The 18,092-nt window shown below is 40.0% G+C and overlaps 1 protein-coding gene and 1 long non-coding RNA gene across 2 annotated transcripts in view; one reads left to right on the top strand and one right to left on the bottom strand.

The window, feature by feature from the left end:
* LOC116037415 overlaps positions 1 to 10,201 on the top strand; it is a 19,995-nt gene extending 9,794 nt beyond the window's left edge. Inside the window, exons 2-3 of the long non-coding RNA XR_004101865.1 lie at positions 3,279 to 3,283; positions 10,085 to 10,201. This is a non-coding gene — a long non-coding RNA (uncharacterized LOC116037415). The remainder of the gene's footprint in view (positions 1 to 3,278; positions 3,284 to 10,084) is intronic.
* The window catches only part of LOC116037410 (mitochondrial import inner membrane translocase subunit TIM44-like), a 14,553-nt gene continuing 6,620 nt past the window's right edge, over positions 10,160 to 18,092 (bottom strand). Inside the window, exons 8-13 of the mRNA XM_031281302.2 lie at positions 17,466 to 17,558; positions 16,859 to 16,983; positions 16,343 to 16,393; positions 12,694 to 12,783; positions 12,304 to 12,414; positions 10,160 to 12,122 (exon numbers count right to left, since the gene is read on the bottom strand). Of these exons, the coding sequence (XP_031137162.1) occupies positions 12,003 to 12,122; positions 12,304 to 12,414; positions 12,694 to 12,783; positions 16,343 to 16,393; positions 16,859 to 16,983; positions 17,466 to 17,558 (590 nt within the window). The 3' untranslated portion in view covers positions 10,160 to 12,002. The remainder of the gene's footprint in view (positions 12,123 to 12,303; positions 12,415 to 12,693; positions 12,784 to 16,342; positions 16,394 to 16,858; positions 16,984 to 17,465; positions 17,559 to 18,092) is intronic.

An 18,092-nucleotide genomic window follows, 5' to 3' on the forward strand; every position in this document is an offset into this window, starting at 1 on the left:
TTGCTTGTACAATTTACAGCAGAAGTTCTCTGAGAATCTCTTTATTATATCCAGGCAAAATTGGTATTGTAATTTCTAATCTGAAATTTTACTAACCTAATTGATGTTGAATCAAATCAGAAATGTAATGGAATCGGGACCTTGTGAATCGGAATCCAATGGATTCAGGGAATCATTGTGAATACCCGGCCCTAGACAAGATGCCATGTGAGTGAGTGAGTTTCCAGCGTGCAGAGGTGCTGAATGGAGGGAGAAAGTCTGATTGATTCAGGGGGATCAGAGCTCGACAGGGGCCCTAGAACATATATATTAAAATTTCTTTATTAGGATAAACCCCTTGAGATGTCTCATCTCGTTTTTGGGGGGGTCCCAAGGATTATAGATTTTTAGGGCCACGAGTAAGGGGTTTTCAAACCTAGCAGTACCCCTGCCAGAACATATGCCAGTGAAAAAGAGACAAAACAGTCTTGTGTTAAACTTGTAACTGTGTAAAACTACAAAAAAATGACATTCCTCGTCTGATCTTCTAAAAGAATATCTGAGACCAGGCTGAAGCACTACGCCTCTCCTGAGCTCAGGCACAGCATGGTAAAAGAGAAATAAATCAGACACTGATGATGGAAGAGAATAATGTGGAGGTAATCCTCAGAGAGTTGCTGCACTCTTGCACAGAAACACTCTCCGTAGGCTCTTTAATGGCGTGAAGTGGAGAGACATTTCCTGCTGTAGGTGCACTCCCCAGTCAGCAGATTCTATTCCAGGAGGCTTCATCTTTCTCCTTACCACCCCGCTGATCACAAAGACACGTTGATAGCTCCCCTGCTCTCTGGTTGATGGGACTAAAGGGCCAAGCGGAGCTTTAATAGGAGACTTGAAGGCATAATGAAAAAAACTGCCTGCCTCAGTATCAATTATCAAATGGCCTGTGGTTACATCAGGCTGGACAGTTCAGGTAGCCGCGTGTATTGAAGGAAGCTAAATGAACAAGACTCAAGATCAATAGAAAGCCATGAAGTAGACACGAAGTTTACACAACAAGACAACACATTAGTCAGAGTCAGTCAGTGGAAACCACTCCCGACAAGGCTGCTAATGAAAACTGGAGAATAGTATAGTTGCACAATGTGATGTTTGATGTCGTTTGATGACTTCTACAACTAATACGATTTTCCACGAAAGACTGCATAACCTTCCTGCACGGAGGATTTTATACTTTTAGGATGTGACTGATTTTTATCTGCTGCCAGAAAATTATACAAGACTGGATTTTAAAGTTATTAGGTTTTTTACCCCCTCCTAAATCCTTTTGAGTATCTGCACAGTCAAAATATACTTACAAGTTACGCAACACAACCAACATTTTTGCAGCTCACTGCAACTCTACTTGACAGTTTACTTTATGCTGCATTGGCAGAATATGTAATAGGGGAGGGTTGCATTAATTCAGCTCCATCCTACATTTTTTATCCCATGACCCTCCTGCTTTACAAATCAGGAAGTAAAAAAAAAACAACAACCTTTTTTAACATCACAAACGTGTTATCCTTATTCACAAGCAAACTCAGCAGATATGTGGGTTTCAAAAAGTGACCAGGGAAGTTATGTTGTGCAGGTTACCTAAGGTCATAAAGAGATACAAACACTACAGAGCCCAGAACGAGGATAGAAACCCCGGTGGCATTGAGGAGAAAAACAAATGCAGCTTTAAAGAATATAAAAGATTGAGCAACATCAATTTTATGGCTCATCGATCCTTATTGAGACACCTACTTTGGTTCCTGAGCAGCAGATAAATCACACTGTGATGCCTGACCACACTGATTTACACATACAGAAAATAAAAGCCGTTCTGGAGCACAGGTTGGAAGAAAAATGTGGACAAATCACTTTATTTTAAAACAGCAATAAAATAGAGTAAAGTAGATTCACGAAAGCCTCAGAAGCCGTGCCAATGATTTCTGAGAACAGAGCACATGCAGTGACATATGGTGTCCCACGTGGCTGTAATACCTGTAATACCTCCCATTCATACCTGTGGATTATGACAGCAGCTTTGAAAATGTCAAGGACTTCTCCAACTAAAAAGGGTGAAATGATGTTGTCTAAAGTAAACCTTGAATGTAGGATCTGCCAGACTAAACAGAGCCAAATATATAGATCTAAAAATGTTAAATTAATAATCATGCAACGCAACACTGTTTTGTGTCCTCTTTTTAATCCCTGCTGGTAGTGATCTCTGAGTATATCACCCCAAACACTTTCTGTAATTTGGTTTTATTCTTCTGGTTAAAAAAGAACTATTTCTTAAACACAGACATCAGTGGAATTAGTTCAAAGATTTAAAGACAGGCATTTTAAATATGTGTCTTACTGCTGTTAAAAGAAGGTTGGAAGAAGCAGATGATTTCATTAAATGATCTCCTTATAAAACTTCAATTTTGACCAAGTGACACGTAAACTCCTCCACTGTATTCCAAACATGCAGGTCATAAGATGGACTTCACGCAGTGGGTGAATCTGCCTTTATATTGTGTAGATTTGCTCCAAGCACAAAATCAACTCTGCCCTGATACCGTGAGTACAGTTTAACATGTCGGTGCCTTATCATCGTCTACGAAATAAAACAGAATTAATAAAGCACATATAATATAATTATATTCCCTGTTTTATTGTGATGCTGTGGCTGTCTCTATTGTACATACCTGGATCCGCCTGTCTAATTAAGGGAGAGATAAATATTTTTCTTTCTTTTAAAACATTGAATTGTAATGAATTTTTGAACCAAGGATTTTTACATTATTTCAATTGAATGGGACATGAAGTTACACAACAGCACAAAGTTATAGCCTGCAACCCACCCGGCCACGCATGCATGATGTTCACAGCTCCAGGATGACTTCTTCATGCAAAAGTTCACACAATGACAAACTGGAGGACCGATCACATTAGAGAACTTACTTCCCGGCTGTTGTCACAGATGAGTACATGTGATGGGAAATTTGGAGTGATGATCCAGCGGCAGCAGCAGCAGCCTCAGGAGCGGTTCAGCACCGCGGAAAGCTTCGGTCTCGCTGAGCCTGTACACGGAGCTCCAGGTCTGAACTCTGCAGCACCTCTGCTGCTGTGTCCGGAGCTTTAAGTCCTGCCCACTTATGACTGTCCATGCATGGACTGCACACATCATCTGTTCGTTCGGATGAGTAAAGCGCCGGGAACCGTGTGTGGCTTTTGCATTATGTAACAGGAGCACGTGGGCCAGGGCATGGACACTCATGCAGCCAGTGTGAGTTGTATCTGTTTTATTCTTGTTTACTCCAAAATAATAACTCTCTAATTTCCTTAGAATGATCCTATACGAATAAAAAACATTCTTTAAAAAAACAAAAAAACATTTGTATACCGAAAGGTAGGTTAACAGGTGCGAAGAAAAACCATGTATTGTATGTAAGTATATTAATACTTTGCTTATTTATAACTAGTTTTACACTTATAGTGTCATTTTGGGTTAAATTAATAAAAACATTTGCAAGCATGAACTATACAATGTAATTCTTACAATAGAGTTTGGGCCAAGAGGTATGAGACAAATGGGATGATGCCACTTGCATAAAATGTATTTGAACAGATAACTATGAAAAGGCCCCAAAATGAAGACATTTTAGAGATTTTACACAATGTTGTTGTTGTCTTTGGGTTGTGTTGGGGAGACTCACGACCTCAGTATTTATTTTAATTGCTATTTTTTAATTGCTATATAGAAAGTGCAGGTAGAACTGGAACTAAACTAGATCAGATTTTAGAACGAGATGTTGATTTGATGATTTGTTTGGGAAAAAGTAGACAAAATCATAAGTGTACTAAAGATCCCTATTTTTTTAATCTTATTTTGGCACTTGCTTTCCACATCTACCTCACTTCCTGTACCTCACTTCCTTTCATCTGCTGTCTTCACCACTGATTGGCTTTTGTTTCCACCCTAATTACCTGATTGAGTTCACCTGGTCACTCCTTATTTAAGACTGCACTCGCTCTCAGTCTGTCTCTTTTACACCTTCACATGGGGCGGCAGCTGTTAAGATGAGTTTTACGTTGCACTTTATTTCTCGATAACATGTCTGATATTTGAATGACAGCTTTATTTATCTAGTTACTTTATGATAAACATGTTAGAATATTGGCTTTGTTAAGTTCTGATTTCTATTTGTTTCTTCCTAGATTCTCCAACCCATGTGTGTCTGTTATGTTATCCATTATCATTTGCCTCACCCCCTTTTGTTAAATAAATCTTCGTTGAATGGACAGAACTTCTTTGTGGCTCACTTATGCATTCTGACCGATGCCCCATGACGATGGCAATCAACCTCTAAAACTGAACCCTCCTTAACAATAAGAGCTTATCAGAGTTGATGAATTGATCATCATTGATTGATGATGAATTAATACTAATGGTGTGCTTTACAAAGGAAGACCTATAGTTTGCATGTGCTTGGCGAAAGGTATACGATGATTTAGTTATATCTTACGTCAGACTGCATTGCAAGTTTTGCTGAACTGCAAGAAAGGACATGATCAAGACGTGGATCAAAACAAGTGGGCCAACCTGACTGCACCTGTGGCTCAGCTCCAGATACTGACTGTGAGAAGTCATTAATTGGCACAATTAAAACTGTACAAACACTGGGACAGATTGCAGTCCGTAAACATCCATATCTCCCCTGCGTGAGGCCACATGGGATCTTCCTGTAGGTTTAATTAATAGTCACTGGATTATAACACTGTCCTGAAGGGGCTCATAATCAAATCACAGCGAGCAGTGCTCCGGCAGGCCGCCCACTGGGGTCCTCCAGCCTGCAAGGTTATGAAATCCAACATTTCCATCGCTGTCCTTATTGTTACAGATGGTACACTGAGGGGTAAAGCTGTGGTCCAGGAAGCAGACACAGGCCACCGCTACAGGATGTTTGGACCCCATGACAGCAGGTGAGTCGGAGTAACTAAAACCATGTGTGTAGGGCACTTGAGCCTTTGTTGCCCTTTGCAGCACCCCTTCCTTTAAGACTACAGACACATCTCACCTCCTTCGGCTGGGATTGGCAGACTCTTATTTTAAAGCTATAGTACTTAGTTTCTGGTAATCTATTGCAAAGTAATGACAACAACACTGTTGATGTTGGCACATCCACATGACGCAAGCCTTCGGTGATCGCACCCCTCCTCCGTGCAGTCGCTAGTAGTGTTTAACCATCAAATCAAGGAGGACATGGAGGACTAGAAAATGGACTCTTCAGAAGTGATAACTATCTTATTTTTATGTCCTGAGCTGAACGCTGCAGACGCTGTAAACATAGCCATTCTGAGAAATACAGAGAGAGTTGTGTGGAGCTGGTAGGCTTAAATAGCTTTTTAGCAACTCATTTGGTAATAGCTTGAATGTAACGGACGTTCATTATGTAAAATAGTTGTGCGCTATAGCTTTAACCAGGGCCAAAAACCTAAACTTGACCTTTTCCACTGTACAGTCTACTCTAACCCAGTCTCGCATTGCCAGACCTTCCTTCACTGCGCTGCAGAGGAGGGTCTGACTAGTCCACACAGAATTCAGGGATGGGAGAGAAACATGCTCTGGTTTATTGGCATTTCTTTAAACCAATCACAATTGTCATGGGCGGAGCAATCCTGGAAGTGGAACATCGTGGATATAGACTAACTCTAACCTAAATGTGTTTGGTACAACTCGCTGTGGATTACCAAGACTGCGATCCAAATCGCATCTACTTTCTACTGTACTGCAGCTGCCCTTACTAAGTGGGTACTGTTGCATGCAGTATGCATTCAATTGATACATACTTTGTCATACATTGCACCCTAAACTCCTGCTCATATATCCGTCGCAGGCTTCTGTCCATGAGCTGTCATCTGTCTGGCTCTCTCGGCGGCTCAGTCAATGTAATGTATCTTCTGCAGCGCAAAGGATTGTGGGTCAGAATAGCCAAAAAAGCATGCTGGCTTGAATACTGCAAAATGCGACTGGATGCAGTAGAACATCCTGGTTACCAATGCATACTGCATTTGGGACATGCTAAATCTTTTTTCTGGCATACTGAATAGTATGATAGTATGGGTATTGGGATAAAACATTGAAATGAGTTGATCTATTGTAATCAATCAACAGTTTTTACAAAAGCACAGCAAGTTATATTTAACTCTTTCTGTCAATCTGTTCTAGTAATTATCATTTGACAGGATTACATGAATAGTTTGATATTTTGGGAAATAAGTTAATTCACTTTCTTGCAGAGAGTTAGATGAGAAGATTGATGCCACTCTCATATTTGGTCGCTGTATGTAGCCGGTTAGCTTAGCTTAACATAGAGGCTAGAATCAGGGGGAAGTATCTGCTGTTTGCCTGGCAAACTCACGGCGAGGTGTAAGCATTTTAGAATACTGGTCATACACAAGTGACATATTACATGAATATATTTCACAATCACAATTTTCATAGTGGTACCAATACCAATCACATATTCCTAAGCAATTATTTTCCTTTACTGATAAGTTGTCCAATTTAGTTCATATAAAGATAAGAGCTGTGCAGTATGTTTAGATGCAAGTAAGGTTGTCCTGCGTATCAAGCTCCTGTCAAGTTTTTCCCTCAAGACCTTTTAAATACTGTTTAATTTGCTGGGGAAATAAAATCACAAAGTGTGTTCTTAAAGTATGTCGCTTCAAAACAAAACAACCACAGAGGTAAATGTAAGCGTCAGAATAAGCGATATGAATTTTATGACAGTTAAACAATGTATAACATCTGCTTATGTAACGGTCAGATGTTGCTGCATTCACTACACTGAAAGCCTTTTTATTACAGTATGTAGACGAGAGCACATCTTGGTGTATACATGGTAGTGTGCCACTGGGAACAAAATAAAAGAAGTAGATAAAGGAGAGCGCTGCATTGCCTCCAGGCTGTTGCTAGGGTGCATCCAACCCCTTTCATTCAGGTACAATAAGAGTGTTCTTTGCTCAGGGAGCAAAACATGGACTTTTTCCACAAGAGTGCTCTTATCATATCCTGTGATTTAAATGGGTTTAGTGTTATCTTGCCACGCTGCACATTGAAAGAAACAAAACTTAAAGGACAGAGGAATCAACACTCAGTAGGCTTCAGTGGCAGTCAAGAGAAGTAAGTAGACTTTGGAGGACCAAAGGTTAGTGGTAGGACGTCCCTATAGTCATTCATCACAACAGACAGCTGTGGGATGAGGTCCCCTATATATTGGCCCTATATATTGTGTGTGAATCTACAGACATGTGTTATTTAAAGCCTGATCTATCATCCCTATACTACCAAATCTATAAGTTTATCAACCAGTGTCAATGGCCAGATCCATGGACATCTATCAAAGCGTGACAGTTTGGAAATGAGAAAAACAAAGCACACACACAACGCGTAGAGTTTAATTTTCTCTTGTGAGCACAAACGCACACAAAACATACAAAGCTGCTGACTCTAAGAAAGCTTGGACAAAGTGAATCATAATACAGCACTCTTTATTCTGAACCACATATATTACTGGATAAAAATAGGAAAACATTAATATATTTTTTTCATTGGTCAACTTAAAACTTAAAGTGCTCATATTATGCTTTTTGGCTTTTTCCCTTTCCTTTATTGTGTTATATATCTTTTTTTGTGCACGTTATAGGTTTACAAAGTGAAAAAGCCCAAAGTCCACCCCAAAGGGATTTACCATCTTCACAAACTGCTCCAAACAGCTCTATTGTAGTCCAGCCTTTGCAACCCGTTCTCACTCCGAACTCGTAAAATACGGACGTTTGGACAGTGGCTGTCAGCGTCTGAAGCGACAAAAAAAGAGCCCTTCAGCGTATTTGTAGAACGTATCGGGGAGAGCAGCATCTACACGGGGTTTAGCGCGTAGTATGTAAGGAGGAAATTCCGCATAGGGAGGTTGGCTTGGGTGGTGGATGGGTCAAACATAGGACTTTCACCCAGGAGACCGGGGTTCATGTCCCGTGTGTGTCTTTAACCGTCCCGTTCTTCCCGTGAGTCTTCGGAAATGTAAGCCCACCCACAACCTTTTCCTAAACTCAACCGTCCCGTTCTTCCCACGAGTCACGGAAACGTAAGCCAACCCACAAGCTTTTCCTTAACCTAACTGCGTCAAAAGGGACGCCAATAGTCCCGACCAAGCGTGTCTTTAGTGTCAATAACAACAACAAATGCACTCTGACCAAGCGTCCGTATTTTACGAGATGGGAGTGAGAATGTGTTGGCCTTTACTTCCGTGATGAACGTGCGTCACTTTGTAACACACGTTATAATGCTCGCCTAGCTGCTAGCATGGCACTCCCTCGTACTCTGCTTCTGACTAGCTAGCAGTACTTACTGCGCATGTGCGACTCCCAACAAAGATGTAACAGAAGTGAGATGCCTCACTCTGTAGCTAAAACAGAGAGCTCAACACACAGGGTGAAAAGAGGAGCTGCAGCAATGTGCAGTACAACAAAAATATTGTTTTCTGAAAATTAAACCACATAAACCTATTCTGGTACAACCTCTAAATACGTACAATTATGAACCTGAAAATGAGCATAATATGAACACTTTAAGGTTGAAGGATGGATGTAATGTGTAAATCTTAGTGGCGTATACCCTTTACAGTATGGGGGATTTCTCATAATCACGGGAATATGTGGCAACAACCAGGTTGGTATTTAAGTAGTCTACATTCACAACGTTTCACTTCTGGGATTGCTAGAATGCCTTTGGAAATTCCGCCAGATGTCACTCTTTTCAGCTGGATGTACCTTCCGCTTTCTTTGTGTTGGCATTCTAAACTCCGGTGGATTTCTGAGGACTATGGTTAACTGCTCCTCAGATCTCTGCAGGGTAAATCCAGACAGCTAGCTAGATCTGTCCAATCTGAGTTTTCTGTTGTACGACTAAAAAAACAAGTTCCTTCCGGAGGCTATTTTGCAGAGGCACCGTGGCTCTGCTCGGCGCTTAGCACCGCCCAAGACAGTTGTGATTGGTTTAAAGAAATGCCAATAAACCAGAGCATGTTTTTCTCCCATCACAGAATGCTGTGTGAACTAGCCAAACCCTCCTCCGCAGCGCTGTGGAGGAAGGTCTGGCAAAGCAAGACTAGTTTTTAAGTGAACCTTGTCATTTTTCTACACATTGACAAAATATATTTTCCAGATATGGTTAGGAAGCTGGGTCAGCTGTTACTTGTTGTAAACCAATCTATTCCAATCTGAAGAATGTGAAAGCGTTCAGTGAACAAAGAAAGTGGTGATTTGTTGAGCCTTACTAGTAGAGCAAAAATAACTTTTAAAATTTTTTCCTTTTTCCTTAATTTTTTATTATGAGATATGCAAAGATGACATTTTGGCAGATAGTGGTGCTAGAGGAAAGCTCATGAAGTGGACAGTTTGTCCTCTGGGTCCCAAGAAGGAGTTCAGTACGTTTCATGCAAGATTTGCGAAAGATCGAACCCAACAAAGATGCTAGGTAAAAGTTGAGGCTTTGAAAAAAACATTAAGCTTCATTGTCTGGGGACCATAAATATCTATACCATATGAGATGGCAATCTGACCAATACATGTTGAGATATTATGCTGTGGACCAGCTGTAAGCAGGGGAAAGCTGCTCCATGCTCTGGCTGAATACTGCTCTGATTACTGCTGCCACAGGTCCCCCTTCACAGCTTGTCATGCATGTTTATCAATGAGTCCGCTCACATATTGGTCGTTAGTTAATTGAAAATATTGGTGTATATAATTGGTGGGTTTTATTTGACATATATGAGTGACAAATATCATCAGCACACACCAGGAATGTTACTTGAGCATGGTGTGACCAGCAGGGGAAGTCATGAATTCTAGTTAGACCATCTCACATCACATGCTTTGGCTGTGAATGACAACTGTTATACAAAAAAAAAAAAAAAAAAACATGCTCAAATTCCCGTCTTATAATAAATCTAGGCACTAAAGATATTCACCAGGAGCTCAGCTTCTCTTCACAATCATGGGACGTTTCTGTAAATGTATTAAGTAGTCAATCATAAATGTGTTCAATCGGGAGTAGAAGCCCACGGGGAACACAGTGTCAGAAAACAGTCGACACAACGGGTACAGTAATGTGCTTATTCATTCAAGTTTTCATCTTCAGCACTAACCTCATGAAAAAACACATGCATAACAGCAAAACAAACATTTTTAGTAAAACAAACAGCTGAAAAATGTACAGCATGAGATGGCAAATGATCCTCAAACAACAAAGCTGCCATGATGACATATTTGAATGTGGTCCCAAAGAAGCAGTACTCGACATTTAATATATTTACAAGGAGTTGAGAGCTTATATTAATATGGAGATACAATACAGTTCTTCTTATTGACGGTGTACAGAATATACAGTGGCTGGGAGCCCAATGCACAACAACTTGAGAAAACGTATGCAGACTTTCAAATACAAACACAAGGACATGTTTTCTCCAGCTGCTTGTGTTCTCTCGGGCGCTTTGAGCTACAGTACACATCACAGCATGGAGCCATATTATATGGGTCAATCCTTATCTTACTTGATGTACTATGTATGTTTTTGATAGGTTTCTGATGTGAAAGCCAGCAGGAACCAAGCAGAAACCACCTCAGCTGAATTTTGAAGCCAATGCTAGAAAAAGGGGCTGTACTCAATAGTCAGAATATTAATGTAGCAGCAAACAAATATTTGCTATGTAAAGATAAAGTGGAGTAATGGCGTCCTGAGCAGAGAATGACTCTCCAGTATTTCGAGTACAGCCCCTTTTTAAGATGCTTTTCATTTAATGGTCCATGGGAATTTGGCCTAGAAAAAGAAAACTTCAGCCATTTTCTCTCTAAAAACATTGAAGACTGTGTCTCGCTGAATTTCACCTTATGTGTCTTTTTTTGGTGATTTTAAAGTGTTGTTTGTTAAGGCGTCATTGAAGGGCCAGATATACTCCAGAAAGTGGACATGCAGTTCTTTTTACATTTGGTGTTTGCATAGGCAAATTGTACACACATTTGTTGGCAGATCCTCACAGACAGGCGCGTCAGGCTTTATACCCGCACCGTACATCCCGTAAGCCAGACTAGAAAAACACTGTTTCCCATAATGCAAATGGCATCTTTCGTTAGACCCTTTCTAGCTGTCTCAAGCCCAATCTGAGGTTACTCTGATGACATCATCAGGGTTATTTTTATATTTTTAAATCATTTTATTTATTTTCAAAATCTCCCTCTAGAGCCACGGATGACATTATACATAACTTGTAGACTCCTTGTGACAAGTAAACCGATCTTCATGTGTAAACTGAAATTTGTATTTCCTGTTTATATTATTTGACACATTAAACCTAGTTTTAGTCTTCAGATATCTCTCTCGAGACGAGAGGGCAAAGTCACAGGTGCCATGTCCATTTTTTCCCACCGGTCTTCTTAAAACTAGCGGCCAGGCTGGTATAGATGGACTCTACCATTGGATAAAACAATGAAAGGAATGGCACGGGCTAATTTTTTTAGCCAATTTGTGAAAAACTTGGTTCCTTCCATTCGAAAATGTTCTGTATTCACGCTCCACCTGGAAACCCAAACACCGAGCTGACCGGTGCAAGAGACAACACACACACACACATTGCAGGACGCAAGCACGTTTTCTATCACATATCATATACCGGTAGTTTATCTCTACGTTCATGTATATCCTTGCACCATAGAGTGGATGAATATATACATGTGCACATGAGTCCTCTGAGCGGCATTTTGGAAATGTGAGTGTGTGTGCAAATACAGTCTTTGGCATGACACAGGAGCATGGGTGAACTCTGCGCTCAGATGTTTATGTATGTGTGAGTCAGTACGTGCAGGTGTTCCAGGCACATCCCTGTATCTTCTGCCCTTTACAGTTGGTGTGTCCCATGTCTGCCTTTTCATCTGCACTCTCCCTCCTCCTAGAGAGCCTGCTCGGTGCTGGAGGCAGAGATGTCCAGGAGTCTCCAGGCTGCGTTAGGGTTCAGCTCCTCCTGGTCCCGACACAACGCCCAAACATACATCATCCTCATCACCTTCTCCTGTTGAGGGAGGAGAAGAGCAGACGGTCAGTCCAGAAGAGACAGTAAGGAGAGGGAGCGGGACGTGTGTTATTGAGTGCTCATCTAATTTCAGCCATTTGAGTCTTCCTTGGAATAACTCTTGTTCTATCAATTACATCAGATTCACTGTTCTGGTGCAAGCAATTATGAGTTTACTGACCGGATCTCCTTCCACAATTTCTCCTTTGGGGCTGCGGATCACCATGACAACCTGAGCCTGGAAGGTGATGATCAGCACTGGGCCCTGGTCCATCATCTTACCCATCGCTAGCTACAACACAGCAAGAGACAATCAACAAACAATGAAATGAGAAAAACACACTTAACAGGGGTTATTCTTTTACAATTTCTGGCATGTAAATAACATATGATGTCTGCTTTGGTGCATGTAAGTGAAGTGAATGTTAGTTGAGAGGGAAAAAGCTGAATACAGAGAAGAAAAAGTGAAGAAAAAGTAATTAAAGATATCACTTCTTAGACATCTGAGAACACAGTAAAGTGTGAAGCAGTGTGTGGGTGACGGCTGGTGTACAAGCGTGAAAGCACTTACATCTATGTTATCAATGTCAAGGATTTTGGACTGGAAGAGCAGCCCCAGCCCTCTGGCCTGCTGGATGGGGTGAGCCAGCTGACTGTACGTCTGTGGACAGGTGAGGATAACACATTGGGCGTGAAAATTAAGCTTCACACAAACTTGTATGCCACTTAAAGTGGACGGACTAAAACAGTAGTTCCCTGTTTGTGAGGGTTTCCATTTTGTGAAAAAGTCTATTTGCAAATACATCAAAACATTGACAGAGACGTGGAACGTGGCTGATATAAATATATTACAAGGTATATATATATATATATATATATATATATATATATATATATATATATATATATATATATATATATATATATATATATATATATATATAAATTAGGGCTGTCCAAATGAACACGTCAATAACGAGTTAACGCAAATTCCCTTTTAACGCCACGAATATTTTTGACGTGTCAAAAAACGCATGTGTTCAGTGATTTGGCCCTTGGACCGCTCCGTAGTTTGGGAAATCAGGAAGCGATGCAGCAGTAACATTGAAAGAAACAAAGCTCCTTAAGCAGAAATGGATGAAGAAAAGGATCTTATGAAAGGGAAGTTCATTTCAAAGCCCTTCCAGATGCTTCTCTCCACAATACCAAACTTATTTGCATGTACTGTCGATGTAAACTGAGTTACAACCGGAAGTACGTCCAGTCTCAAACACCACTAGCTGATGCAGAGAACCCTCCTCCTCCACGCCAAAGGCAGGCCACGCTTACAATTACATTGTTACATTTAGCTGACCAATGTACTTGTCAATGTGTCTGTTGCTGTAATGCACAAGGTCCATTGTTTTGTGTTGAGCTGCTTAAAAAAATGGGATATTTAGTCAACTTTTACAAGTGTAAAGTGGGACACTGCGTTGTGTTAGTCAGTGTCGCCGGCAGCCGTAATCCTGTGCGTACATTTTTTTTTTTTTTTTTTTTTTTTACATTTAATCTTTAAAATAAAAAAGTGACAACGGCAAATCCTGTCTTTATTTTATTGAATAATGAGATGCTTGAGATGCATTTTTGGGTTTATCCATTCCCTTAACTTTACCCTTGTTCACTTAAGCCGTGCAGGGTTGTCAAACTCATTTTAGTTCATGGGCCACATACCCCTAAATTGACCTCAAGTGGGCCAGACCAGTAAACCACTCCAGAAAGATCAGGAACTTTATCTGCCACAGAGTTTCTTGTCAGCTTGATGTTGGCAAACGCAAGTTGCTTCTGCTATGACAGTGCTCTAAGGCCATTGTATGACGACATTTTTTTTTTTTTTACGGACCTGGGAGAGATGGGTAAAATTCCAAGAAAAAACTCAAAATTTCTAAGATTAAAGTTGTATATTTACAGAAAAAGAACTCTGATATTCTCTGAGATTAAAGTGGTACATTTGGAATTAATTACTTCTCTGCAATTTTCACACTTTGCAAAGAAGTCCTCCAGTGGGACTGATTGGACCCTATGGCGGGCCGGTTCTGGCCCACGGGCCATATTTTTGACACTTCTGCGTTAGAGGCAACGTTTGAAGATGATGATGATGGTTGCATCACTGGTTGCGCACGATCACGTTCTGGCGCTTGATTTTGAAGTTGACAACGTCTGAGTTTACCGGTATCATAGTCTAAAATGAGCAAAAGAACACAAATTAACAGCTTTTAAAAATAGGCCTAATAAACAAACTGCCCCGAAGAGCAGTGGAGATTCTGCAGAGCAGCAAAAGGCAAAGCCTTGAATCCGCTGCTAATGTTGGTGCTGCAGACGGTAGCATTAACACTCCAACGGTAGCTAGCAGCTGGCTACATGATTGCTCCGCGTGCTTTGAGTGACGTTCCGCCGTGGAAGACGTATCTCTCAGGAATACCTGACAAACGACTGAGTGGATTTACGATGATGAACATCCATCATCATATTAAGAGTCAACGCGGAGGCCGTTCTGCGATTCTTGGACGCAACGGGGAGACGCAGAAGGAATTTCAAATAGGTATGATAGTATTTCATATATTTAATTGTATCTGGCTTTTCGGATTGTTTATTGTAGCAACTTGGTTTGGTTTTGTTGTTGCATAGTGGTGTTACTATCTATAGGCCTGTTCTCATAATGATGCTGCTCAATGGCACTGTTCTTGTATATGCCGACTTTTGTGTTTCTTTGGGCTATTGCTGGTTGTTTTCCTGTGTTTCCACTGCGTGCTGCAACAAATGATCTGTGTACAAAATGAACTAAGTGCAGCGATTGACTATCCAATGTATATATTTTAGCATTTTGCAGAAAATCTGAATTAAATGTGTAGCTCCAGATTGAGCCTGTGTGAAAACATTCTGCGCACCGCTACGCATTTTAGTGGTTTGCTGTAGCCTACGGTATTTCAAAAGTATGTCTGCAAACTCCTAGCGTAATCTCTGTTGTTGTTACCTGGGCTGTTAAGTGAGAGTGCTTTTTTTCTGTGAGACATTGCGACACTGTTTTGAGTGCTTTAATAACCGGTTAATGGGGGATCTTTACACTTGTCTCCAATTTGTAAGTGGAACATTACAGTGAGCATAGGCCTTTATAACTGTGAATACATCGATCGCTGGATCCAAAGTTATACAGCGAACTGGACATTAGTTATTTTTTTAGCCCAGATCACAGGTCTGTTATGTTCTATCTCTATATGTCTGCTGCCTTCTACCAGTAGGCGGCACTGTTGTAAAGCAGGTATCAGTCGCCTAGAACACAGGTCTGAAAGCAAGTTTGCCCTCAGTGGCTTATTCAGATATATTAGTTTTGTTGAAAGACTACATTATTTTGTAGGCCTGTATGAATATTGTGTGCGCATTTTTTGTGTCTGGTGCATTTGGCATTCTCTCGTCTGCAATTTTGAGCTACTGAGAGCTGCAATGATGATTGTGTTGTGATGGTGTTGTAACGTTAGTACAAATAACATGAACCAATCCCTTCCTCTTACTCGTTCGCTAAGTAGACTGTGTACAGTAAGTGCACGCCTGTGACCCTTAACTGTAAAGTTAGCATACTAGCGGGCGGACAATAATTGTGCGTATTATAAAATAGAATCCTGCCGGTGCCACTGGTGTTATTCAGGTCAATGTGCCTTTCTGTTGGTGCTTGATGGGCTTGAGTTTGCCATATTATGCTTTCAGCATATTTTTTTGGGCACACTACCTTTTGAGATTATTCTGGAGAGTATTCTAGACATTATTTGTTATCGTTTTTGATTATTGCAATAATAATCAACATTTGCATGAAGCAAGCATTTGTCCACTCCCATGTTAAGAGCATTAAAAACTTGAAAAATATCTCTTTTAAAGTACATTTAGAACAGATACAATTTTATTAATCGCGAGTATACGGACAATAGAGCTGTCAATCTTCCTCTATAATACCATTCGAATTTCATTTGTTATTTTTTTTAATATTCAAATAATATTCAATGCTCAAATGCAGCCTGTTATTAATATGTAAATATAAATATTTGAATTGATTGACAGCCCTAATAACAATACAAAGAGATGCTGCTGGGCCTGATCTCAGACTCAAATGCAAAACCCATTTCACCTTCTACGCTGTATTTATTTAGAGTATGATTGAATGCAAAATGTAGAGGCAGCAGCATATAACTTACAGCTTCATAGCACCAGTCTTTTAATACATCCAGCTCTCCACGGATCATGGCCTGCAGAAAGGACAGGTTATTGGTTATTGTTTACATCAGAAGGGTATTTCACAGAACACACTGAGCCAGACAACCAAACTTATTCTGTTAAATTCTGCCTATTTCCATTGTCTAAGCGATTTCATTCCATTACAGCACATTATTTTGAGTGTTTCCTGACATCAATGATTGCATATATGTCTTTTGCTGCTCAGCTTGCTTAGAACTTGCTTCAAAATCTGACAGCTCCAGCTTGACTTTATCAATTCTAACACAAATTCATTTACTTAATCTGATCTACGCTGGAGTAAAATGTCACTTTTAATGAAGCATGACCTTCATCTGTTGGAAGTCTTTTCTTAGAAGCCTCCTTAGTAAAAAAAAAAAAAAAAAAAAAAAAAAAAAAACAGCGGGTATTGAGCAAAGACTGTGAAGGAAGATAGTTAGAGTCGAGGACAAACAGAGCGAGTAGAAAAGTCTATTTACCTCCAGTATGTTAGGGATGATGTCTTTCTCACACTGTTTGAGGAAAGAGTCTTTGTCAAAGGTGGGGTCTGCCTTCACGATCTCTGTCAGCACCTCAGACATTTCCGTTTTAGAGAAAAGACCACCTGAAAAACAAACAGCCACAACAAACAGATCAGTTGCTACTATAGATGGGACATTAACAAATATAAGTTTATATCCTACGTCTTTGAAATACCCACATTTATCTATAAAACCTGGCCACAACATAGAGCACACACTTTTGTTTCTAAGCAGAGATGTGTAGGTACATCACTCACAACTTGACTCGGCAGTTGTAAATAACATGCAATCTTCTCTACATTGGACACATTTTATTAAAACTTGCAGGTTTTATTTCGGAAATGAATAGCTATCATGGTTAAAATGGACAAACATGTTAACGTCTGCTTGTTTTGTTAAAACTACCTGTTTAAATGGCCAACGTATTTTCACATATTGTTTTATAATGACATGAGATATCAGGTTTTATTCTGTTTTGGGAACAGGTTGTTTATTATAATGTGTGTAGATCAGTCAACAATGACAGGAAACTGCCAAATCAAAACCAACTATGGTGGAGCATTACCTAGGAAGCCGGTGACTCTGTCAGTCACAGCTCTGGATGCTCGGACCAGGGCGTTGTCACTTTCATCATATTTCATCTTCATCTCAAAGAATCCTGTAGGAAACAAAAAGGAAATACTGAGGTAAGGATCACTTAACAGATCTTTTTTTTTCTTTTCTTGTTCTTATGATAAACAGCTATTCTGTATATATTTGTTTGTTTCTATATTTATGTATTGTTTATTTTATATTAATGTTTACTATGTTTGTTTATGTTAAACCAACCACCAAGGCAAATTCCTTGCAAGTGTTTTACTTTGCATTAAATCCTTTTGTGATTCTTATGATTTTGATTCTGAACTTGTTTTAACAAAAACAAACATAATATTTACGAGTTTTTTTTCCAGTGCTAATGGTGGAGTAAAGCTGCACCTGTGAGGGCACTATGGTCTACACCTGATGCCTGAACTAGCTTACTTTATAATGCACTACTGTAAAGAATCTGGTGCCACCTGCTGCCTTTAAAGGAAATTACACATGTGCAACTTCGACTCCTTCGACTTCTCTTTATTGATCTTTTTGGGATGACTCCTGAAAGGAAATTAGATTTCCAGCAGCAGATTTCAGCAACTTACAAAACACTTGTATA

The sequence above is a fragment of the Sander lucioperca genome, chromosome 9, assembly GCF_008315115.2.
Source record: "Sander lucioperca isolate FBNREF2018 chromosome 9, SLUC_FBN_1.2, whole genome shotgun sequence".
NCBI classification, from domain to species: domain Eukaryota; kingdom Metazoa; phylum Chordata; class Actinopteri; order Perciformes; family Percidae; genus Sander; species Sander lucioperca.